This window comes from Eublepharis macularius, chromosome 4 (assembly GCF_028583425.1).
Source record: "Eublepharis macularius isolate TG4126 chromosome 4, MPM_Emac_v1.0, whole genome shotgun sequence".
Lineage (NCBI taxonomy): Eukaryota > Metazoa > Chordata > Lepidosauria > Squamata > Eublepharidae > Eublepharis > Eublepharis macularius.
In genome coordinates, this window is record NC_072793.1 from 186,990,379 (window position 1) to 187,013,712 (window position 23,334).

At 58.0% G+C, this 23,334-nt stretch overlaps 2 protein-coding genes across 2 annotated transcripts; one reads left to right on the top strand and one right to left on the bottom strand.

The window, feature by feature from the left end:
• Nucleotides 1–934: 934 nt before the first annotated feature.
• On the top strand, nucleotides 935–7,774 carry LOC129328500 (HLA class II histocompatibility antigen, DM beta chain). Its single transcript, XM_054977607.1, has 6 exons — nucleotides 935–1,034; nucleotides 2,050–2,340; nucleotides 3,165–3,443; nucleotides 4,542–4,658; nucleotides 5,505–5,540; nucleotides 7,448–7,774. The coding sequence occupies exons 1-6, from the start codon at nucleotides 974–976 to the stop codon at nucleotides 7,456–7,458; spliced, it is 795 nt and encodes a 264-aa protein (XP_054833582.1). The 5' UTR covers nucleotides 935–973; the 3' UTR covers nucleotides 7,459–7,774.
• A 3,190-nt stretch (nucleotides 7,775–10,964) lies between these two features.
• Nucleotides 10,965–17,883, bottom strand: RING1 (ring finger protein 1). Its single transcript, XM_054977586.1, has 7 exons — nucleotides 17,810–17,883; nucleotides 17,150–17,241; nucleotides 16,358–16,518; nucleotides 15,001–15,216; nucleotides 12,574–12,870; nucleotides 12,087–12,255; nucleotides 10,965–11,318 (listed from the first exon to the last, which is right to left on the bottom strand). The coding sequence occupies exons 2-7, from the start codon at nucleotides 17,225–17,227 to the stop codon at nucleotides 11,217–11,219; spliced, it is 1,023 nt and encodes a 340-aa protein (XP_054833561.1). The 5' UTR covers nucleotides 17,228–17,241; nucleotides 17,810–17,883; the 3' UTR covers nucleotides 10,965–11,216.
• Nucleotides 17,884–23,334: the final 5,451 nt, after the last annotated feature.

The window sequence follows — 23,334 nt, forward strand, 5'->3', positions numbered from 1 at the left end:
CGGCCTGTGGCCCAAGCGCTTCGCCCCCAGCGCCAGGGGGTCCCTGAAGGGTCTTTGATGCTCCCTGGAGAGCCAGGCTGGTGCAATGGGCAGCGTGCGAGGCTGAGATCTGGGCGGCGCGGGTTCGAATCCCTACTCGCTAGGCGGCCCCGGGCCCCACACGCTCGCTCAGCAGAGCCTACCTTACAGGGTTGTTGTTGCGAAGATAGATAAGAATGGAGGGGGAAGAATGATGTGAGCCGCTTTGGGCCCCCACGGGCGGGAGGCGGGGTATTAATTAGCCAATTCATTTGGCCTGCGGAGGTGGGAAGGCTGGGTGGAAGGGTCCAGTTAATGCTTTAATAATGTGTCCTCGCCCCCCTCCTCCCGCCTTGGGGACCCTATTTTGGGCGAAAGGCGGCATATGAATGGTTTAAACAGACAAGCCAGGCTCTTCTTGGGGTCCCGTGAACATTCAGGGAATGTTAGACACGAGGGCTGCTTGGAGCCTCCATGCTGGGGCACAGTCTACCCCTGAAGGCCGCAGTGCAAACGGGCTTCCGGAGGGGGGAGGCCTCGGGCTGCCCGTTGGGGAGGGGGGCGTGCGCAGGAGGATCTCCTCAGCTGTCTTTGAAAGGCTGCTGTTGATCCCGGGCCGCGTGCACACGTTACTTTTCTGCCCCGGGCGGCTCAGGGGCTGGGGGGGGGGTAGGCGGTGGCTCCCCGCCCCGAAGTGCGCGCTCTTTTGTGGGGAGGGGGCGGGCAGGCTTCCCTGCCTGGGCCGCCGTGCCAGTCCCCGGGCGAGCACTTTCCTCCACCAGCGCCCGGCCGGGCGCGCTTTGCCCGGCGACTGGTGACGCGCGGGCGGGCGCCCTCCCCATTGGCTCCCGGCCCGGGGGCCCCTCCGGACCGAGCGGGCCGAGAGTCCCGGCGGGCGGGCGGAGGCGGCGGGCAGCCAGAGCCGCCGCCGAGGCCGAGAGGGCGCCGAGCCGGGATGGGAGCCGCCGCGCTGGCCCCTGCGCTGCTTTGCCTGGCGCTGCGCCTCCTGGCTGCAGGTAGGACGCGGGGCGGCGGCGGCTCCTGAGCGTGTGCAGAGCGCCTCCCCTCCGCGCACGGTCCCCCTCATCCCTTCCGCACCGGCAGCCCAGGCTGGCCGGCGGGGGGACCCGGGGCTTGGCCGCCAGAGCCGGGGCGCCTGCCGAGGACGGGGCCCGACGGCGGGGAGGGGCAGCGCACGAGAAAGCGAAAGCGCTGCCTGGCTCGGGACTTCCCCAGCTCCGAAGGCGCGCGCCCCCTGCCCGGTCGCCGGGGACCCTTCCCAGGCAGACCCCCCCGCCCCTTGCAGAGGAGAGCGTGGAGCGCCTCGAATCCTGCCGGAAAGAAAGGGCCACTTGCGCGCACCCCGCGGGGCGGGGCGGATCTTGGCCGGTGCCGCTTCCCTCGCGGGTCGGAGCGGGGAGTCCCCGGCCTGCTTCCCCCTCCGCCGCCGCCCGGAGCGGCCCGCTTGGCTCCCGCTCCGTCTCTGGGGCTTTAGGGTTGCCAGTTTCCAGGTGGGGCCTGGATATCTCCCGGAGAAGACTGCTGCTTTGGAGGGGGGCCGTACGGCCTTACACCTCGCCGAAGTCTCTCTCCTCCCTGGTCCCACCGGCCCCAGGGTCCACTCCCAGAACTTTCACTAGTGTTGGCTGGATCGGGGCTTGGTCAGAATTTGGCTGGAGTCCGGCTGCGCAGAAAGAGGCCTCGGCTCCTCCTGGGTGTGTGCAGATTGTCCCAGAGTAGGAGGGTGGAACTCCCGGCATAGGAATTGGAAGGGATCCCCAAGGGTCATCTAGTCCAGCTCCCTGCACAACTCAGGAAATTCACAACAACCCCCTCCCACACCCTCAGTGACCCCTGCTCCATGCCCAGAGGAAGGTACAAACCTCCAGGATCCCCCTTCAGTCTGGCCTGGAGGAAAATTCCTTCCTGACCCCACGCACACCATACTCTGGCCTGGACCTGGATGGTTTGTGTGTGTGTGGGGGGGGGTCTGTGTGTTTCTCTGCTCTTTAACCCCTCCTCCCCCCCCAGATGGCTTCGTCCTGCACATGGAGCTGGACTGCCCCCTGGCCGCCGATGGCCACGTCCTCTGGGCCAACTGGACCCTGGCCTTCAACAAGGTGCCCTTCCTCTGCTACGACAATGAGAACCAGCTCTTCGTGCCCTGCGGCCTGGGCGAGTTCGGGAACTGGCCGTACGCTTCCTACCCCATTTCAGAGAAGTTCAACCAGCACTTCCCCGCCTGGGGGAAAGTCATGGAGGCCCTGTGCCGGGAGCAAGTCCAGTCGCAGCCCCTGTGGGGCCAGTCCGGGGCCCGGCGGAGTAAGTGAGAGAGACCGGGGGGGGGGTGCAGAGGGGCCTGTTTATTCCTTTAAAACATTGACTAGATCTCCAGGCCACACCCCCACAGAGCCGCTGCCCCTCAGAGGACACACACGACGACGTCCAGGAGGGAGCAAGGCTCCATAAGCAGCCTCAGGCGCCCCCCTCCCTGGGCTCTTCCGGGACTTGAATGGGAACCAGTTTGTCTTGGGGCCGCCCCTCCCCCAACCCTGGGCTTCTTAAGACAGAAGAAACCCCCAAATCCCCTTCGCACTGCCCGGCCACAGCCCCGGCTCAGCAGGCCCGGCAGAATCCGGAGGTCTTAGAGAGCCCCCCCCCCATTTCCCACGAACTTGGAGGGGCAGCTGTCAAGGGCTGAGGGAGGATCCGTGAGGTGGCTCAGGGCTTGCTTGCAAAATCTGCGCTGGGGGGTCTACACACGAGGAACCCTCTCAGGAAGGCCTTCTGCGCCATGCAGAGGTTGCCCCCCCCCCCTTCCAGGAAGAGCGTGCTGGGAAAGATCTTCCTCTGCCTGGAGAACTGCTGGCCGTTTGGGAAGAGAGTCCAGGCCGGCGGGACCCAACCCAAGGCAGATGCAGACCTCAGAGTCTGGCTAGGTGGGGAGGGAGCTCCGGGGGCGCCTGGAGAGCCCTGCCTGGATCCGTGGGTCCTTCCAGAGGCCGCATTTGGCTCTGGTGGCCTCCCATCAGCAGCTGAAGGGGCATGGAGGACGAGAGAGGGCCCGTTTCCCCTTGGCAGGGGGGCAGTAGCCTCCGGCACTCAGGTGGGGGCATCACTGACGCCTGCTCTTTCCCCCTCTACAGCCCCTCCCCATGTCCACATTTTCCCCATCACCCCGCAGAACACCCCCGCGCCCCTCATGCTGGCCTGCGACGTGTGGGGCTTCTACCCGGCAGACGTGGCCGTCACTTGGCTGCGGAACGGGGCCTTTGTGAAGAACAGCACGGGGGTCCCCGTGGTGTCGAACGGGGACTGGACCTACCAGACCCGGCTGAGCCTGCCCGTCTTCCCCCAGCGTGGGGACGTCTACACCTGCCTTGTGGACCACGCCAGTCTGCCGGAGCCCATGACCAGGGCCTGGGGTGAGTGTGGGGGGCGGGGGGGGGGCTGGATGCCACGGGAGGCAATTCCACACCTTCCATTGATCTGCCCCTAATTGTCCAGAACCAAGAAGGAAAAATGTTCTTTGCTCATGTGTGAAAGAAAGAAAGCTTTGCAAATAATCCCTGAAGATATCCAGGGCTAGGCAATGCATTGCAAGGAATTGGGGGGGTGGGATAATATCAGTTATTCCTCCCCCGAAATCATTTCTGAAAGCCCAAAAGAAAGATGCAAAACCAGAGTGGGAGGGATTAAAAAAAAGGAATCCTCACGGGGGCGGGAGAAGAGTTGGTCCCGCCCACTCCACATTCTGCCAACCTCATTCAAATTAGACAGCCCTGATTTGCTGAAGTGGGGTTATTTTGCATACTTTGTGCTGCTTCCCACAGTGGAGGGGAGGGGGAAGTGGACGTTCTCCCCCCCACACACACACACCCCTCCAAAACTTCCTGCCACCCTTTTTGGATTCTGCTGCTCACCTCATTCCCGGAACCAGGAGGGAAAGAGACTTGATTTAAACGAAAACTCGGACTCTGGGGAAGCAGGAGCCAGCGTCCCCCCCCCCATTTTGGTTTTTGTGTGCTCCCTTGCAACCCTCTCAGAGGTGGGGCTTATTGCCTCGGCAAGAGTCGACCGGGAAGGGGGTAGGCAGGGGGGGCTGGGCAGCTTGGAAAGGGGCATTTTGCCCCCCCCCCCACCTTTCCAGGCTGAGTTGACTTTGGATCCTTGTGGCTGCTCTGCAGTTTTTCTTCTGTCTCCTTGGGGGTCGGGGGGGGGGCAGGGCTTTAGAAGAGGTTTGGCAAGGGAGGGTCTCACCTGCTCTGGGGAGGTGGGGAAGCCCCAGAGACTCAGACAGGAAAAAGGAGGTCAAAAAGCAGTCCTGTGCAGAAGGGCAGCAAGAAGGGGGTGTAAGGAGTTGGGGGCACTTTCCAGACCCTCACGGAAAGACCAAGAGGGAAGGACGAGCCAGCAAGGGGTCCACGGCAGGCGTGGGGCAGCCCAGAGGGGACGCGAGTGGCTGGCCTCCGAGTCTTGGCCGTCACTAACAGCAGCCCCCCCCCCGCCCCTATCTCCCCCAGAACCAGGCCTGCCTTCGGAGCTCAAGGTGATCGTGGGGGTCTCGACTGCAGTGCTGGGAGTGGGCCTAATCCTCCTCATTGCTGGCCTTGCCTGCTGGAGCAAGCGGGTCCCCGAAGGTAAAAGAAGATATTGGGGGGGAGGAGTGGGGAAGCATGCCCCCAAGGCAGGGAGGCGCTTGGGAACATCGGGGGCGGGGGAGCTGGCTCAGTTGCCTCCTACACACACAAGAGACCAAACAGGTGACAAAGGCCTCCTTTTTAGTGAGGAGCATTCATGCTATGACTCTTAAGGAGGGGCTCCTCAAATTTTAAAAAACCCTCGCATGTAGAGAAGTAGCGTGTCAAGGAGGCTGGGCCAAACCCCTTTTCTCTGACGGGCTATCCTGTGTGCGCACGAGATGTGTCTGCCTCATTTAGTCCCTTTCTGCTAGCCCAAGAGGTGTGCTGGAAGCTGGGTGGACGGGAAGCTAAATATGAGCCGACAGTGTGATGCAGCAGCAAAAAAGGCAACTGCAATCAGGCTCTGTCAAGGAAGGCACAACATCCACATCACGGGATGTCAGCGTCTGCCATATACCGCTTGGATCAGGCCCCACCTGGAGTAGTGTGTGCTGGGCGAACCCTTCTTGGGGATACTTTAGGCTGCTCCTGCATTGGGCAGGGGTTGGACTAGATGGTCTGTGAGGCCCCTCACAACTCTAGGATTCTGTGCAAAAAAACCCCCTCCAGGTATGTGGGGGGGGGGGAGTGTGGGCCCCCAGGAGTTACCACGGGTGAATTTGTGTGCCCCTTTCTGTTGCGGGCACCGCACAGGAGACAGGGCTGCCTTCCCATTTGCCGCCCCTCCTCCTACACATCTTTACTGCACGCTGTGCTCAGCTGCAGGAGTCAGGGTGCAACTGGGCCCCCCGCAGTCAGAAACCGCGCTTCTCTGACTAACCCCCGTCTTCTTCCCACATCCAGGTTACACTTTCATTGATGGTACCAACTACCCCCCAGGTAAGCCGCCTGTGTGTCCCCCCCCCTTTACCTTTCAAAAAAGGCTTTCCTAAACACAGATTGTTAAAACAGCTTTGGGGGCATGATTTATGTTGCTAGTCAAACAGAGTAAGGGCCACTGGCCACTGCCCTCAAAGCCGTAATTGCTTTGCAGCATCAGCAGGGCAGCGTATCCAGGTGGGCATCAGGTGTGTCTGGAAAACAACAGCCCAGCACTGTCCAGCAGGAAGACTGCTTTTGAACATGGAGGCTCCATTTGTAGTATCTACAGTTAGGAACCTGCTGCCGGACACCTGGGCCAGGGTCTGATCTGGTACCTTCTAAGGACATAAGAGGAGCCTGGCTGGATCAGACCAAACAGGGCCACCTAGCCCAGCGTGCTGCTTCAAACAGTGGACAGCTAGGCACCCTCCCGCCTCATCTCCCCTGCCCCGCATTCTGCATTGTCCCATCCACCAGATCATCAATCCCTTTAACAAGCAGAAGGGTTAAAAACTGTATTTATCTTTGGAAACGAGGCTAAAATTCCGTGTTTGCCTGGCGAAGTAACGGGATCGCAGGCGGACAAAAGCTAAACAAGAAAAAATACACATTGCAAGTTTTTCCTTGCTGGTTGCCCTTGCCTGAAAACCCACTTAAGAGATGTGGATGGAGCTGCCTTTAAGCAAGCCGGACATCCCCTTGGTCTGTCCAGGGCAGTCAGTTTGGTGCAGTGGTTAAGAGCGCTGGGCTCTAATCTGGAGAACCGGGTTTGATTCTCCACTCCTCTGCTTGAAGCCAGCCAGGTGACCTTGAGCTAGTCACAGCTCTCTCAGAGCTCTCTCAGCCCCACCCACCTCACAGGGTGATTATTGTTGTGGGGATAATAATGACATACTTTGTAAACCGCTCTGAGTGGGTGTTAAGTCATCCTGAAGGGGGGTATATAAATCGAATGTTGTTGTTGTTATTTCTCCAGGACCTCAGGCTGAGAAAGGCCTTTCCCAGCCCCCCCCCATATCCTTTTCCTTTAGAAGTGACCTTGCAGAGAAGGCCTTTGACTCAGATGGGAGAGGGCCGGATGCAAATCTCCCAGGCAGTGTTTGTGGCGTCCCTTCCCTTCTCAATCCTTACAACAGTCCTGTAAAGAAAAAATGGCCGCTGGAGGGTGGCTGGACTGAGGTCAGCCCGTCACAACTGAGCCAGGGGTCAGGATCCACGCCCCGCCCCACCCCCTGCAGGCTGAGCTTTAGACTGGAGGGCATCGCACTCACTGCCATGTGAGAATGCCCTACCCGTCACTTCATGGGAAGTCTTTTTACGTATGGGAGAGCAAGGAAAAAAATGAAATCCTGCCCACAAGTCATAGCTGACTTATGGTGACCCCCTGGTGGGGTTTTCCTGGTAAGAGACTATCAGAGGTGGTTTGCCATTGCCTGGCTCTGCAACCCTGGTCTTCACTGGAGGTCTCCCATCCAATTACTAACCAAGACCGACCCTGCTTAGCTTTCGAGATCTAACAAGATCGGGCTCTCTGGGGCTTATCGAGGTCAGGGGAAAGCAGGAGACAGATCCAGTAAATATCCTGTCCCCCCAGCCCCCAGCCCCATGTTTCTGAGGTCATGGGAGGCTCGATGGGCATTTCAAACCTCCTTACTCAGAAGTTTGCTTGCAGCCCTGAGCTACCCAAAAGCTGACCCCAGCTGGGAGGGCAGGGCCTGGTTTTATTCAGTATTGAAACAGACAGCCAATAGCTGATTGAAACCTCCATGTGCAGAGACAGTCTACCATGCAGTACCATTGGCTGGCTGGTGATGGAGAGATGCAGCTTACGGGCTCCCTGAAGGCACCTGCCCGGCTACCGCCAGGGACGGACTGCTGGTGAGACCCACAAGCCTTGTAATGTCTCCCTTCCCTTCCTTTCGCAGTCATCTCCTAGTTCCACGGGGGCCGTCTGGTCTGCTCCATCCTGGGAGATCCCAACAGAAGGCCACGCTTCAGGGCGGGCAGCTCTTCCAGAACCACCTGTGGAGGGTCGTGGCCTGGGGTAGAAACACGCCTCCTGCCCGTGCCAGGCTAACCTTATAGAAAAAGGCAAAGACCACCCCTGCTTGCGGATCCTTGATTCGCCCCTACCTCTGTGCCCGATTTTTTCTTTTTGTGGATGGGTGGAGGTTAAACAGCTGGTTTTTTTTTTTACAAAAATTGTTGCACTTTCCAGAACAATAAAACGTCTCTGACTCCTTTGGCGCAAACTTCTCAGCCTCCGTATTCACTTTCACAAGATGGGCAGGGAAAGGGGTGGGTTGTACGGAACTTGGAGAGCAAATGGGCCATCTCAGCTCTTGTTTTTGAGAAAAATTGAAGTGGCTTGCCGGTCTTTCTGCGTGTGAGTGAGGTTGAAGTCAGAGAGGGCCGGGGGGGGGGGGGGCTGGCTGCAGCAGGGCTTTTCAACCTCCCGTTGCCCGGGGCAGGGAGCAAAGAGGCCAGGACCTGCCACACAGGTTGCGTTCCCTATTGGCTGCTTTACAGCAGCAATGCACATCTAATAATGATAACTGTGCTTCTATACCACCCTTCTAGACAGGTTAGTGTCCCGCATAGAACGAAGTCAGTGTTATATTCTTATCCCCACAATATAGCTTGGGGGGGGGTGCTGAGAGGAGCGTCTCACCCAAGGCCATCTGCGGTGCTCACGGCGATAGTGGGAGGCAAGCCAGAAGAGCGCTGGTTCGCAGCCCAGCCGCTTAACTGCTATGCTACAGCAGTTCTGCTGAACAATTTCTCGGCTGGCACGCTTCATTCCCATTGCCTCGTTTCCTACTCTGGAATTGCACTTACTGAGCTGAGCTTACAATGGCTGTAGCCCGTGGAGAGGCGCTGCCAGTTAGAGGAGACAATTGATTACGGGCGAGCGAGGACACGGGGTCGGACCCTGCATGAGGCGGCTTCAGAGGCTCCAAGTCTCCAGCTAACACAATCCCCTCTGTGCCTTTGTGTGATTAAACACACCCAACGCACCCATCCACTTCATCCCTGCAGTGGACGGTGCTGAATTCCAGGGAGGGCCAGAAGGGATTCTGGACCCTGCTGAAGCGGCCGGTATTTAAAACGGCCCTGGAAGCCAGTGCAGCGACAAAGCCTGTACCAGCGGCCACTGCAGTGCAGGAAGGAGTTCCACGGGTGAGGCTTTCCTAGGCTGGGAGAGCTTCACCTGTCTGACATCTGCCTTATTTCTGGTAAAGGCAGTGAGTGCCTGGTAGGGAAACAAGTGCAGCTTTCATATGGGGAAGGGAAGGCCTAGGTGGAAGGGCTGTAGCTGCCAGGGGGGTACTCAGGTCTCCTTGACAAAGGTGGGGGCACAGGCTGCGGTGGGGAAGGGAGACAGAGCCAGCGCCTGGACACCAGCAGGGCCCGGCTGGAGGAGGGCCCGCCTAGTCCAGCATCCCGTCTCATACAGGGCCAGCAAATGGGGCGAAGAGCCTGAAGTTGCCTCTTTGGCCTTGTGTTCAGTGGTAGACTGCCTCTGAAGGTGGAGGTTCCCTTTAGCCACCATGGCTGGTAGCTGCTGGTAGCCCCCGTCCTCCATGCCTCTGTCTAATCTCCCTTTATAGCTGTCTGTTCTTGTCCCCATCCACATTTTAATCACTCATTCTGTGAAGAATTCTTTCCTTTTCTCCGCCTGCAATCTACTGTCCAATGGCTTCCTCGGATGCCTTTGCATGCTAGCATTTCGGAAGAGGGAGGAAAAGTTCTCTCGGTCCACCCTCGTTCTACCCCATTCATTATTTTATAAACCTCTCGGGTCCCATGAAGAGAGGGAAGAAAATGAGAAAGGGCCTGTGGAGCTCAAGGTGGAGCTGCTGACCGGGAGGGGCTTGCGGCGGCCTGAATTCTGGCTGAGCCGCCATTTCCAGCCAAATAATGCAAGACAGATAAGCCACCTTGCAGGCTCCACAGGTGGGACAGGAACAGTTGGAATGAAATCAAGGTCGATGGTGGTTGTGGGTTTTCCGGGCTGTATTGCCGTGGTCTTGGCATTGTAGTTCCTGACGTTTCGCCAGCAGCTGTGGCTGGCATCTTCAGAGGTGTAGCATCCAAAAGACTGAGAGATCTCTCAGTGTCACAGAAATCAAGGTCGTCTGCAGTCGCGCAGGGGGGCTCCTTACGCCTTCAGCCCCTGCTCAGGCCATGGCAAGTCTCTGCCTCGGTGGTTCTTCTGTAAAATGGGCATCTAAGAGTGCAAACCCCAGAAAGCGTTCCTGCCTCTAAAGGAACCGGGTCTCCAGCACAACTGTTGGAACGCACAGGGGAGGAGATGCACACCTCCAAACCCAGAACCCAGTAACAGAGAACCCCACTGGGGGAAGGGGTCTCCTGCCCCCCATAAAGAGGTGCCTGTTTCCAGGAAGGGGAGGAAAAGACCTAAAGGGAAAAACCCCTCTCCTTCCAAACACACCAGCTTCCAAGACAAAACTAAAACCACACAGAAAAATTGGCTGCATAGTTGCAGGGATGGGTGGTTCTGGGTTCAAATTCTGATGGTGTAGCAGAGGAAGCAGGGAACACCACTGCTGGGCAGAGGCCGACAGTTTTGGATCAGGCGGAGCTAGAGTGGCTCTGCCTAAGGGAGCTTCATGCATTCCAGGAAGGAGGCTGGAGCTCCGTGAGAGAGGAGACCCTCCTTGGAAGGCCCCCAGCAGCTCCAGGATAAGGACCTCTGGAGGGCCTCCGCGGGTCAGGGGAGGCAACGCTGGCCTGACTCCGGCACCTTCCCACGTTCTGGCAGGGGCTCCTTCCTGCCTCCTCAAGCCCAGGCAGACATCTCCCGACAGGCTGCCCTTCTGGCCAGCCCACAGATGCAACGGGGCCCCCTGCTCAGAGAGACCAGCCCCCTCCCTGCCTGGATCCAGGGGCGGGACGTGTGCCGGGGAGCCATGCCGCTCACCCAGCCCCGCCCGGAGGCTGAACTTAAGGCAGCCCCAATGAGTCCTTGCGGGGAAGCCTGGCCCTGCCGTTTGGTTCCCAAATCTTTCCTGGGGGTGGGGTGGGGGCACTGCCCTATATCAGGACCGGGGCTCTGCACGCCTCTTGCCCATTTCATCCTTTCCCCTCCCAGGCTTTCCGTGCCCCTCTGCCCCACTGGGCATGCCTGTTCCAAGGGGCAGGGAGACCCCTTCTGCAAGATGCGAGGCAGAGCCTAGGGGCGGCGGGGGGCGGGGGGGGGCGTTCACTGGCAGGCAGGGCCTGGAATCTGGACCGAGCTCCCTTCCATGGGCGAGGGATCCCCGGGTGGGAGGGGCATGGTCCTCCTCCCCACCCACCCCCCACTCCGAAAGAAAGAGATGGCCAGATGCAGCCTTAGAAAGAGGCCAAAATTTCTCTGATCAACTCATTTCCACAAAACAGCTGCAAAAAAGGGCCAGAACCCCCCACCCACCCACCCAACAACCCTAGCACGGCCGGGAGGCATCAGTCATTAGCAGGAAGGAAAAGCGAAAACTTAAAAGAGTCTTTGCTGGGGGTCGGGGGGAGAAGGCCTGGTGTGGGGAGAGCTCAGTCTTTTCCAGCTTGCCCCCAAACGCGTCTCTTTCTGAAGAGTCCCCTCGCTGCCTCAGAGCGCGCGCCCACCACCACCACGGGCAAAGCGCAGTCCTTCCTCCACCCTTGTGCTCTCGGTGGAGGGTTCGGGATCCCTCACTTCTGCTCCTTGGTGGGGGCGTAGTAGAGCTCCAGGGGCCGGCTGAGCTTCCAGTATTTTTCGTTCACCAGCTCCAGGGTCACAGATCCATTCAGCGTCTGAGGAAGGGGAGGAGGAGGAGGGGAGATGGTTGGAGAAGCTCCCAGCCCCTCGCGGAGCCAGGGCCCCACTGCCCATCGCGGCCTTTCTAGCCTCCCCCCCCATCTATGCCCACAGTCCAGTCCTGAAGGGACCCCCAGTTACCTGCAGTCAGACCTTTGGCCCCAAAGGATGGCAACTGACCCCCCCAGGCAGTCCCTCCCCCCTCAGCTCAGCTTGCACAACCCCAAGGCATCGAGTCCAAAAGAGAGAGAGTGGGAGCTTAGTCCAGAGCAATGAGCTCGCTCAAGCCAGTCAGCCAAGCTACGTGCTGCAAAGGACAGACGCACCAGAACACACACTAAAGGATGTCCGGGCAGCTTGGCTGGAGTGGGCTCTCCCAACCGGGCAATCAGAGTCCCATTGTCAAGAAGACATCCCTGTCAATGGGCCCAACTCTGCCTCCAAAGCGTCCAACTTCCATCAGTGAGCCACAAAGGAAGGACCCCCAAAAATCACAGCGCAGAGAAGAAGGAGCAGCCTCTGACATCAAGACGCAGGGGAAACATCATAAAAGAAACTGGCCAGAACCCACCCTTGCCTGATCCAGCCCGGTCTGGGTGCAGGAAGGTGCTCAGGCATGGGCCACCATACATCAGAAGCAGCGCTGGGAGCTTCACCTGGTCCAGAGTAGCTCCTGGCGCCCCCCCCCCTCCATGTGTTGAGCGCCACCGTTCCCCTCCGCCCAGCCCCCTTCCTCCACCCCCCGCCCTCCAGAGCAGCCTTACCGTGAAGCCCCCCCCAGCCGTGGTGATGTAGATGGTGTACTGCTTCTCGCTCACGTCTTCGAGGGCGGGGGCTTCTGGGCCGGGCCCCGGTGCCTCCTCCAGGGCGATGCGCAGGGCAAGGTACTTGGAAAGGTGATCCACCGTGGCGTTGGCCGTGGTCTTGACATACCTGCCAGGGAGGGAGGCACGAGTGAAAAGGGGGGGCGGGGGAGAGACCAGCGCTTTCACTCCAGGAAAACACCCAGCCGAACCCAAATGTTTGGGGCGTGCTTTTTGCTCCTGGCTGTTAGGGTGCTGCCGCCGATCATATTTGCATAGAGTCAGCTGTTGTAATCTACAGCTTTTGGATTTTAATAATGCTGCTCTCTGTTTTAGGAACACATCCAAATGGAAAAAGAGGCCTCAAACTCCCTGGGAAGGCTGCCTGCGCCCCCCTTGCCCCATCAGAATCTCCAAAATTGAAGGGCACTCTTCTCCTGTCCCTCACCTGGTCTGGGAGTAGGTGCCCTTCTCCACCAGGACGGGGTGGGGCCGGAAGACGAGCTCGATCTCGCTGCTGCTGGGCTCGGCCCCTGGCTCGGGGCTGCCCCGGCCCCCCTCGTGCGAGGTCTCTGGCTCCGGGACCGACTCGTCAGAGCCCCGGGAGCGCTTGCGGCTGGGCCCGGCCTCGGGCTGGCTGGGGGCGGAGGTGTTGCTGAGGTGGGAGCGGCTGTCGCAGTTGTCCTCCCCGCCGCTGAACGTCGTGTTGTCTGATTCCTGAGGGTGCTTGCGGACCCGCTGTCCCCTGAAGGGGGGGGGCAAAAGGAAGCAGGGGGAATTAGGCAGGCTCCCTTCAGTCCCAGGCTATGCCAGACAGGAAAGGGGGTAGACCTACAAGGGGGTGGTTGGTGGTATGTCAAGAGGTGTAAAGGCCCAGGGGGGAGAGGAGAAAATAAGGCAGAGGAACTTTTTTTCCCACCCATGGCAAATTTTTGTTTTTTTCCAATGGAAAATTTGGTATATTTGGTAGAACACCAAAGAAAAAAATGTCCTATGAAAGAGTCTCTTTTTTAAGCATGAAAAACCTTGTCTTTAAAAGCATCTCATTCATTCCAAATGCATAGCATGTTTTGCCAATGGGAAAAACTGGGAAATTTGGAGCAAAAAAACTTGGGAGCAAAAAAAAAATCCAGATTTTTATTCCCGTTTGGAATGCGTGAAATGAAAGACAAAGTTCTACTCCAAATGAATAGTATAATTTTTTTATGCAAGATAAAACTATAGCATTAGACAATAATAATCCTATGTTTACTGGAGACATATACAACACACCAAGCTTTGTTTATATGTAAACTTTGGCAATAATTAACCAGCTGTGGGTTTAATGGTAAGACATTATTAAAGAGTTCAGGGTTTTCCCAAAGTGAATATCCAAACATGACGGCAATTCTACCTACTGTCCGTCTGAGACTTTCTGCCTATATAATACACTTTCTTTTGTTCATTACAGAATTTATTTTCTACTTCTCAGATAGCAGAAATAGATTCCTTTGCTTTCCTGTGAAGGCTGTCCACCATCTTGCTTTAAATATGTTGTTTTTAATTAATATGAATTTTTAATTGTATTTTTAATATGTTGGTATCCGCCCTGAGCCCGCTCGCGGGGAGGGCGGAATACAAATTTGAAATAAATAAATAAACAAAATAAAGGTAGCATAGAGTGCAGCAATTTGCAACTCCTTCTCTGCTACTGGGCATACCTGTAATGTTTTGTACAGAAAACAAAGACATTTATACTTTTAAATTCCATAAATATGCCAAATAGGCCAACTTTTCCTTTATAAACTGTACATTTTAAATTGTTATATCAGTAAAAGAAATGTAGGCATGATAAAAAGTAACTATTATATATATATTTCAATTTCCCCTAAAACTTCCAGTTTGTTTGTTTTCCCCTGGGTGAAAAAGGGAAGAGAAACAGTTTGCCTCCATGGCGTCAAAATTTCTGGAAAGTTTACATTTCTAGGTATGCCATAAGGGTGCCATGGAAGAAGGTCCGGTAAGAGCCATACAGAATTCTAAGATACCCTCAGGGGAGAAGAAAACCTGAAGACAAGCAAGATTAGGACTCTTTATAATAAGAGTCACACCAGAGATGAGAAAGGTCTGGAACTTTTTCCCCCAGTTTTCCAATTTTTCTGCTTGGGGAGCGCTGAAAAAATCTCATATGAAATGGCGTGTTCTGCACCATTAAATCACCGGGGAAAAGATTTGGTTTTACAGGAAAAGCAAGTATTACATGTATTTAAGTTTTTCCCTATTTTTCAGACACTGCTTTAGTTTCTTTCCGTTTTCTTTAATCCTGTTCCAGAGCCGGGTTTATCCTGAAAGGAACATGCCTTGGCTCAAGACGGGCCAGGCTACCCATCTGATGGCGCGGCTCTGCTCACAGCTTCAGTCTCTCCCCTTTGCTGCCTTTGTTCTGTGGCTAAAGCACGTTCTGATCTCGTGTGCGTTGGTGTGGGGGGGGGCACCAGTCTACCAAGGCTGACCCTGGCCAAACCGAGGCCTGGTGGAAACCCAGAAAGGGAGTGGGCTTCTGTTGCTTGCTGTTGGCAACCCCCCCCCAGTAGAGCGACAGAAGGGCAAGTCCTGCCGCAGCCCCCTCCCTTTCTGGGCTTCCACTGACACATCTCTTCCTGGCCTGACAACCGAATGTCTTGCTCAGCCAGAAATGCTGCCCTTTCGGCCTCCCACCCACCCCCGGGCCCTGCCTCGGGTTTTTCCAGTGCTGGAGCAGTGAGAAAGCTGAAACCAAGCACCCCAGGGTGCCAAAGACATTGCCGAGGCAGAGGGAGGGAGCCTCCGAGGAGAACCAAGACCCCTGCGAGTGGCCCCCCTCTACAGACCCCCCCCCGGGGGGGGCACGCACTACCTCGTCATGGCCTGCATCTTCAGCCCCTCCTCTATGCTGCTCCGCAGGGCCTGCTGGTTGTGGAGGCGGTTCAGCTTGGCCAGCACGCGGTCCTGGTGGGCTTCGTACTCATCCCGGCTCGGGTAGATCTTGGAAATGAGGGCGTCGAAGTTGGGGTCGGGCCGCAGGGACCGCTTGGAGACCAGCTTCTTCCGGCAGGTCGGGCACTCCTTGTTCCTGTGGCCGAGGGGAGGGGGCACGCTGAGAGGAGCCAAAGGGCCACGTGCCCAGCTGCTCTGCACCCCTGCCAGGCCCACGCCTCACGTCCCTGAGAACCCCCCCACACACACACACACACCCCTCTGCTACCCTTCAGCTGGAGACTCTGCCAGGGACTGAACAGGGGACCTCCTCACCACGCCACAGCCTTTCCCCAAACTAGTAAGAGCCTGGCACCCGCTGGACCCGGTCTCTAGGGAGCTGCCCACGTAGCCCAGCACTCCCTACTCTGGGAAACGATGCCTGTCCGAGGTCCCGCGAAACCCCATCACCAAAGTTCCCTTTGGCAGGAGGCACCCGGGACGGGGCCTGCAACGTTCACATACAAAGCCCTGAGCCAAGACAGCCCCTCCCTGGAGATGCTGAGCTGTCCAAAGGGGGAAGAGTGACATTCTCCTCCCTGCAATCTTTCATCCAGCCTCCCTCCCTCCCCCAAGTGGAGGCCTTTGCGGATCAGGCGCTCAGCAACAAGGCTGCCAAGGGAGGGGTGGGAGCCGCAGGCGCTGGGGGCTCCCAAGGACACGGCTGCGTGGCGGAATCCAGGCCGAGCTAGAAGGGGGCCTGCAGGCTCAGCTTCTCCCCACAGCCTCTCCCCCACCCGGCTCTCCTCTGCATCCGGCATGCATCTCTCCCCCCCCACACACACACAGAAGCAGGTGCTCCCTTGGCATTTGGGCAGGCACAAAATATCCCAATGCAACAGCACCTCTCGGAACAAGGAATCTGTGGCCGGTGCTCGGAAGAGGGCAACAGAAACAAGAGCCACCCGGAATGCCGAGCTGGACCCAGAGAGACCCCTTTGGCCGGCATTTTACCATTTCCCCAGTACCCAGAGGGGGCAGTTGTGCACGTGGGTTAGTTCCTGTTCTCTCTCTCTCTCTCTCTCTCTCTCACACACACACACACACACACACACAAACCCTCCACTCATCCCTCTAGAAAAAGCACGCAGGTGGCCTTCACGCACTGCAAGAGATGGCCTGGCCTGGCCAGGCTGCTTTGTGTGTGTGTCCCCTTCCAGTCCCATACTGCCTCTCCCTCCCCCCCCCCCAGGGCCAAAAGTCTTCACTGCAAATTGTGCCCCCACCCACTCCCGTACCCGCTGCGCAGGGCTGTGACGATGCAGTCGGAGCAGAAGCGGTGGAGGCACTCTTTGGTGGTCATGGTGTGCTTCAGCATGTCCAGGCAGATGGGGCACATGAGCTCACTGTGCAGGCTGCGGGGGGAGACGGCGATCTCCGTCCCGTCCATGATGGCCTCCTGGGGGAGAGCGGGGAAGGGGGGCAGAGAAGCAGGCAGGCGGTTTGACGTGCCCCCGGCCACATGGGAGGAGGGCTACCCTAATCAGCAAGAAACCACACAACGTTCAAAAGCCTTTCCCCCTCTTCTGGGCAGGCCTATTCTTAATTAATTAAGGGCTTAAATGCAAGGAAGAAAACACGCTCTGTGAACACAGATCCGGAGTAGTTAGCCATGTTAGTCTGTAGTTGTAAAATTGTAAAAAGTCCAGTAGCACCTTTAAGACTAACCAACTTTATTAAGGCATAAGCTTTTGAGAACCACAGCTCTCTTCGTCAGATGCATTGTTAGAGCTTATTCCTCAATAAAGTTGGTTAGTCTTAAAGGTGCTACTGGACTATTTACACTCTATGGAAGCATCCTAGAATGCTGTTTTGCAAAGGGTAAAGAACAAACACGTATCCAGTTCTGCTCCCGAGGAACCAATTCTATGGGACTGGGGGCTTGGGAAGGAAACTGACCCCGGCCCCAGCAGGGGCTTTGCTGCGCTGGGAGGGCTGGAGGGTTCATCTTGGGAGACCCCCCGCCCCGCTCTGCCCGGCCACATGCCTGCAAGCGTGCCCCTCTTCCCCGGCCCTCCGGCCTCCCTCACCTGGGGCGTCCGGTGCAGCTCGTAGAGGCTCAGCTCCCAGGTCTTGCTGGCGTTCTGCGCGTTCGCCGGAGTCGCCATGGCGGGAGGGAGCACTGCGGGGGGGGGGGGCGGGGGCAAGGCGAGGCATGAGAGGGGGGGCGCAGGCAGTCGCCAGGCAGAGCTGACCTTCCAGCACGGCAGGCGCTGGGGCCGGCGGCACCGCTGCCACGCCGGGCGCATCTGGGCCCCCCAGGCCGGACCCCTCCCCGGATTCATCGTAGCCCCCCAGCCCCACTGCAGAAACCTGGAGCCGAAGGCTTCACACAGGCGCGCCCCAGACCAGAGGCGCCGGCCGGGGCTTTCTTACGACCGCCCAGCAGAGAGGAGGAGGGCACTCTGCACGCGCTCAGGGGGCTCCTCTCCTTCATGCATTCCGGAGCTCAGGCCCGCAACTTCGGAACGGATCAGTATCTGACACGGGGCGGGGGGGTCCCAGGGGCTGCGCCCCGCACTCTGCAGGCGCCCCCGAGTCATCCCTCGCGCCCAGGGGGCTGGGGGGCCGCACTCTGCACATGCTCAAGGGCTCTCCCCTTCCCCCGGCTCGGGGGCTGCCTCCCCGCCCCGCTCCCTCGGCCCCAGCCGCAGAGGCTCCCCGATCCGCCCCCGGCCCGCCTGCCCTACCGCCTCGGCCGGCCCCCGACGCGCCCGCGGGCTCCGTCTTTCTTCGCCGCCTTCTTCCCTCTCCTGGAGAGGCGGGAGGGGGTGGGAACCTCCGCCGCACGTCACTTCCTCTCCCCGCCCCGCCCCTGACGTCTCAGGCGGGGATCTCCCCACCCCCGGCCCGCTCGTGACGTCAGAGAGCACCCCCCTGGGCGGGCGCAAAAGGCGCGCAGAGATGCGCGGGGGGTCCGGGCGGCTCGGGCGGCGCTTCCGCGGCGGCGCTGGTCTTTGGGGCGCTTTGGGGGCACGAATGGCGTTTGCATCCCGCCCGTCTAACCGCTCCGTGCCACCCAAGCCTGCCTCCCCTCGGCTCGTCTCCGGCCTCACAACAACCCTGCGAGGGAGGAGAGCCTGAGGGGACGCGCCGGCCGGAGCTCGAATTGCTGGGCAGGGACTGGGGTGGCGTTGGGCGGCCCCTTTTCCGAGGGTGAGCTCCGGAGAGGCAGCGCGCCCTTCTCCGGGCCTGGCTTTGGGCAGCGCCCAGCCTGGGAGGCTCCTCGGCCTCTCCGGAGCCGCCGGACTCCAGTCCGGCTGTTCTGACTGAGGCAGCGCAAGGCGCCTACCCGGCAAGCCATGGACGGGGACGGGAAGCCGAGAGCCCCGGTGGGGCGGGGGGGGGGGACGACGACGACGACCCCCTGCTCCCTGCTCCGCCCTGCCGCTCGGCCCTGCGGCGGCCGCGGCTGGTGTTCCTGAGCCGCCCCTTTTTTATTTCTTTCATTTTGTTTATGTCCTTTAGAGTCCTTCTTTCTGACTGAGATTCAAGGTGGATTAGATAATGTGGGCTGAGGACAGTCAAGAGCAAGAGCATGTCGGAAAATGACGCCACGGGGTCTGCGGAAGCGGGTTTGCTCGATACCCTTGCGCGCGGGGGGGGGGCAATTTTAGTCCATCCGGGCCGGGCCTCCCACCGGCCTCCCTCTAGGAGGGGTTACGGAGGGTCCGCTGCTGGCTGCCCACAAAGGGGGCACAGCATCCTATCTGTCCGCTGCCACCTCCCCTTTTTGTATGCTGACGGGCAGGAGTGCAGGGCTGCCCCGTCTTGGAATGGTTTTATGGATCGCTGCTTTTATGCGGTGATTGTTGTTTTTATGTTGTATTTTAATCAATGCTGTACCTCGCCCTGAGCCTGCTTGCAGGGAGGGCGCGTTAAAAATATAATAAATAAATAAACAGTTGTCATCCACAGAGATAGATCAAGATGAGTAACCACGTTCGTCTGTCTGTAGCAGTAAAAAAGAGCAAGAGTCCAGTAGCACCTATGAGACTAACAAAATTTGTGGGAGGGTGTGAGCTTTCCGGAGCCACAGCTCACTTCTTCAGATACCCCACCACAAATGTGGTTGTCTTATAGGTGCTGCTGGGCTCTTGCCCTTTTCTACTGCAACAGTTGTCCTGTGTGTGTCCTGGGGATTTCATTTCTTCCCCTGCAAGCCACCCTGGGGGGAGGGGGGGGGAAGGCAGGTTAGAAACCCATTGCAAGAAACAAATGATCAGAAGGGCAGCCCCCCCCCTTCTCTCAAGAGGGATTTGCAAACTAGGCCTGCAATATCCAACTAGATGCAAACTTAATGGAAAGAGCCAATTTGGTGTAGTGGTTAAGAACGGCAGGACTGTAATCTGGAGAACCGGGTTTGACTGTGAGCTTCACGTAACTGCAAGAAGGCAGTTCCGGCAATGGACCCGGCTTGCTTATCAATGCACAAGGCTAGGCCCAGGGACACTCCCAGCCGCTTGACTTGATCTGCCAAAGAGAGCTTAATAGTGGCTCACAAACCACCTGGGGCCTCCTTTCAGCCCAACCTGCCCCCCCCCCAAGTGGCACCTGACCCAGGGCTCAGGAACGTAGGCAAGGCCCCGGCCAAGTGGGGCTGCTGGTTCTTACCTTGAAACAGCAACAGCTGTTAAGCCCCCTGGCTTAACCCCACCAGCGGCTGGTAGATTCACCCCAGCCAAACCCTCTGCCTTCCCTACTGGCGTTGCCTCTGCCGTGTCTGGCTCTCAGGTCTCAAGTTCTTCACCCTCGGCCCCCTGACCGCAGCTTCTGGATCCTAGCTCAGGCTGGGAGTCACTTGTGTATGGGAGACAACCCGCTCCAAAGCTCCTGACGCAGAGGAGTTAGCCGTGTTAGTCTGTGGTAGCAAAATCAAAAAGAGTCCAGTAGCACCTTTAAAACTAACCAATTTTATTGTAGCATAAGCTTTCTAGAATCCAGTTCTCTTCGTCAGATGCCTGATACAGGCATCTGTTCCATGCATCTGACAAAGAGAACTTGATTCTCGAAAGCTTATGTTACAATAAAATTGGTTAGTCTTAAAGGTGCTACTGGACTCTTTTTGACAAAGCTCCTGAGCGTCTCTGCCAAGGCTCCGGCCGAGCAGTTCTGAGCTTCTCATGGATGTCCTCTCATTTTCCAAAATGCACTGAAAATACAGATAGCTTAGCCCAAAACAGCAGTTGCCTTTCAAAAATTGCTTCTTATTGGGCCCAGACCAAACGTCATAAAAGAGTGAGCAAGCTTTAGAGTCCCACAGAACTCTTATTCAGGCTGGATTCCACAAACATAAAGGGGGGGGTGGGTGGGTAAAGATGCCTTGCCGCAGTTTGCAGCTGCCCCCAAAGGGGATCCAGAAGCCAGTTAGCTACAACTCTGTTGGGAAGCACCCGGTTGGCTGGGAAGCACCTCCTCCCTGCTGCAGAGTGGGGGAGGGGACTGACTCGGGCGACGGAGTAGCTAACAAGGGCTGCAATATCACCTCTTGCTGTGATCCCCATAATGTGGCCCAGTTGGGGGCTGAGAGAGAGGTGAAATTCAAACCCGGGTTTCCCTTAAGCTGTAGCTACTTATCTTTCTCCCCTGCTGCAGCTGAAGAGCTTTGAGAAGAGGGGACAGTTGAAACGGAGGGCTGTGTAGGACAGCTTTATACCCCGTTGTGCGTGCTGCGAAGCAAGTTTTCTCCCTGTGCCAACTCACTCGGTTCTGGACAGAGGAAAGAGACAGACTTCTTTACTCAGAGAGAAATTAACTTGTAGAACTCACTGCCGCAGGATGTGGTGATGGCCACAGCCTTAAAGAAGGTTGCACAAATTCACGGAGAAGATGACTATCGATGGCTACGATTCACAATGGCTAAATTGTGCTCCTCCGTGCTTAGAGGCAGTGTACCTCGGGCTGCCCATTGCTTGGGGTTTCTGTGACCCTCTTTACAGGCCTTTCGAAGATATCCAGTTGTCCCCGGTGGGGAAATGGGGTGCTGGACTAGATGGAGCTGGCTTGGTTGAGCCACCAGTCTTTTCTTACGTTCACTTTCTGAGGGCTCTTCTTTGCTTTTTTCCCAGTGAAGTGTGGGATGTAAACCAAAAGGCTTTCTTCCCTTACGGAGAGATCTGTGTAATTCAAAAGGTGGCCAGTTTCATCCTCCGGCACTCATAGGAAAACTTGGCTGCCAGAGGGAATTACACGGGGGGGGGGGGGTTGGGGGAAAACCATCTCAGGAGTCGGTGGGCGGAGCCCGCAGCGCTCTGGGGCTGGCCTGGGAAAGCGGAGCCTGACAAGCTTGGCAGGGCGTCTTTGGAGGGGCATTGCTGGGGGAGCATGAATGGGCCTGAGACCACCCAGGCTGGGCCGAGCTTGACCCATTGTCCCCTTTGAAAGGGCCCGGGGATTATGGGGGAAGGGAAGGAGCCGAGTCAGAGCCGTGTGGGGCTGGGAAGCCAGCAGGGCGGGAGGGGGGGGAGACATTGTGGCTGCCCCTCCCCGGCGCTGCTTCCACCTGCCGGCTGCAAATCCCTTTCAGCTTCTTTCATTGCAGGCTGCTGAGCTGGGCCGGGGGAGAAAGAAGTTTCACAAAAGGCCAACGTTTCTGCAGGGCTGGCGACAGGTCAAGGGGCTGGAGCCCACCAAGCCATCCGTCACACGCAGGCGCACACACCAGGCCCTGGTTGTGGCGGCTCCAGAAGTGTGGAGGAAGCGCCTTGCACATGCTCAGAGACTCACGGTCTCTACACACCCGGTGCGTGATCCTTGGGAGGGAAAAGGGCAGACCTGGGCTGTCGCCTGGAGGACTGTTTTTTGGTGAATAACACATACGAGCAATCCTATCTATTAATCCGGTTTTTATTCATAGCAATTAGCACCAGTCTTTTATTTGCATTTGGCGTTTTCCATACATTCTCTCAGGAGACGTTGCAACAATCCGGTCAGGTGGGGCCACTGTAACTGACCCCGTGCGGGTCTGAAGCCACCCGGTTGAGCAGAGCTTTGAAGGAGGGGGTCCTAGCGAGCGCCTCCCCCCTTGGAAACCATAATTTAAACACACGCAGAATAAACTCAAACCCCCAATCTCCCCCGTCCTCTCCCAAAGGTGCCTACAGTGCCAACGCCGTGAATAGACCCAGCAGATAAACAACGGCCTTGTGGCATCTCTTAAATAGTTGTGCAGCACACACACACACACACCCGCCATCCCACAGAGCAGGAGTGACAGTGGAAAAGGCAGGGGGCTCTAGGAACCCCCCCCCATACTAAATGTCCTGTAGATATGCCATAGTCCTAACTTCTGCTGGCAGCATTATCTGAAAGGGACCGTCCGGAGGAGTGCCCTCAGACCCACACAAGAATCCTTTCTGTGTGGCAAGCCCTGCCCCCCCTCCACCCACCAGCCCCAGATTCGGCCTTCTGGGCCAGCCACGAAGCTCTGCCTTGAGCCACACCTGCCATGAGCCACGTGTGCCCTTTCCTCCTTTCCTCTCCTGCTCACAAATGCAGCCGCCAGCCCCTGCCAGACTTACTGGTGGCACCTTGAATTCACCCGCTGAGGGGGGGGGGCACAGGTTTCTTGGACCCCCCCCTGCCAGCAGCTCAAGGCCAGGCCAAAGGTCCGGCTGGCCACATTCCTATGCAGCCCCCAACCTTGCACCAGAAAGGCGGCCGCTGCGCTTTGGGGTGTTCCCATAGCAACTTGCGCTCCCTCCGCGCCCGGCCGTTTCGGGGGTGGCCGCATCCTCCAGTCCTTTTAGCAATCGCAAGGAGTGGGCGGCACATTGGAGAGGAAGGGGCTGAATGCTGAAGGTGGGTGGGCTCGGCTGGGGGCTGGAGGGGGCGTCCCCTCCACAGCCTTGCCTCAGCACCCTGGAAAAGCCGAGGGCGTCGGGTGGCAACACCCTCCTCTCCTCTCCTCTCCCGCACGCACCCTCCTTTTCTGCCCAGGAACTCCGGCTGTGTGAGTGCGTGTGTTCAGAAGACCCTCTTGGTTTTTGAGGGTGGGGGGCCCTTGTGGAGATGCGCCATGCGGGGCACATTGGGTCTTGCCCAAGCACACATTCTGCAGGACCCCGCAAAGGCCACCCAAAGGCCAGGGAGGCCTCTAGTGCCCGGTGCTCCCTGTGCGAGGCCGCAGCGCCCCATGCCACCGAGAGGAAGGCATGGCTCTGGGGGCCGGCTTAGCGGCTGGTGCCTGACCAGGCCTAGAGACTGCTCGGCCCAC

Coding starts and splice junctions, on each gene's coding strand:
- LOC129328500 (XM_054977607.1), top strand. CDS start 974: ATGGGAGCCGCCGCGCTGGCCCCTGCGCTGCTTTGCCTGGCGCTGCGC. Junction 1,035..2,049: donor GCTGCGCCTCCTGGCTGCAG/GTAGGACGCGGG, acceptor CTCCCCCCCCAG/ATGGCTTCGTCCTGCACATG. Junction 3,444..4,541: donor GCCCATGACCAGGGCCTGGG/GTGAGTGTGGGG, acceptor TATCTCCCCCAG/AACCAGGCCTGCCTTCGGAG.
- RING1 (XM_054977586.1), bottom strand. CDS start 17,227: ATGGCGACTCCGGCGAACGCGCAGAACGCCAGCAAGACCTGGGAGCTG. Junction 15,217..16,357: donor GTCACAGCCCTGCGCAGCGG/GTACGGGAGTGG, acceptor CCTCGGCCACAG/GAACAAGGAGTGCCCGACCT. Junction 11,319..12,086: donor CGGCTGGGGGGGGCTTCACG/GTAAGGCTGCTC, acceptor CCCCTTCCTCAG/ACGCTGAATGGATCTGTGAC.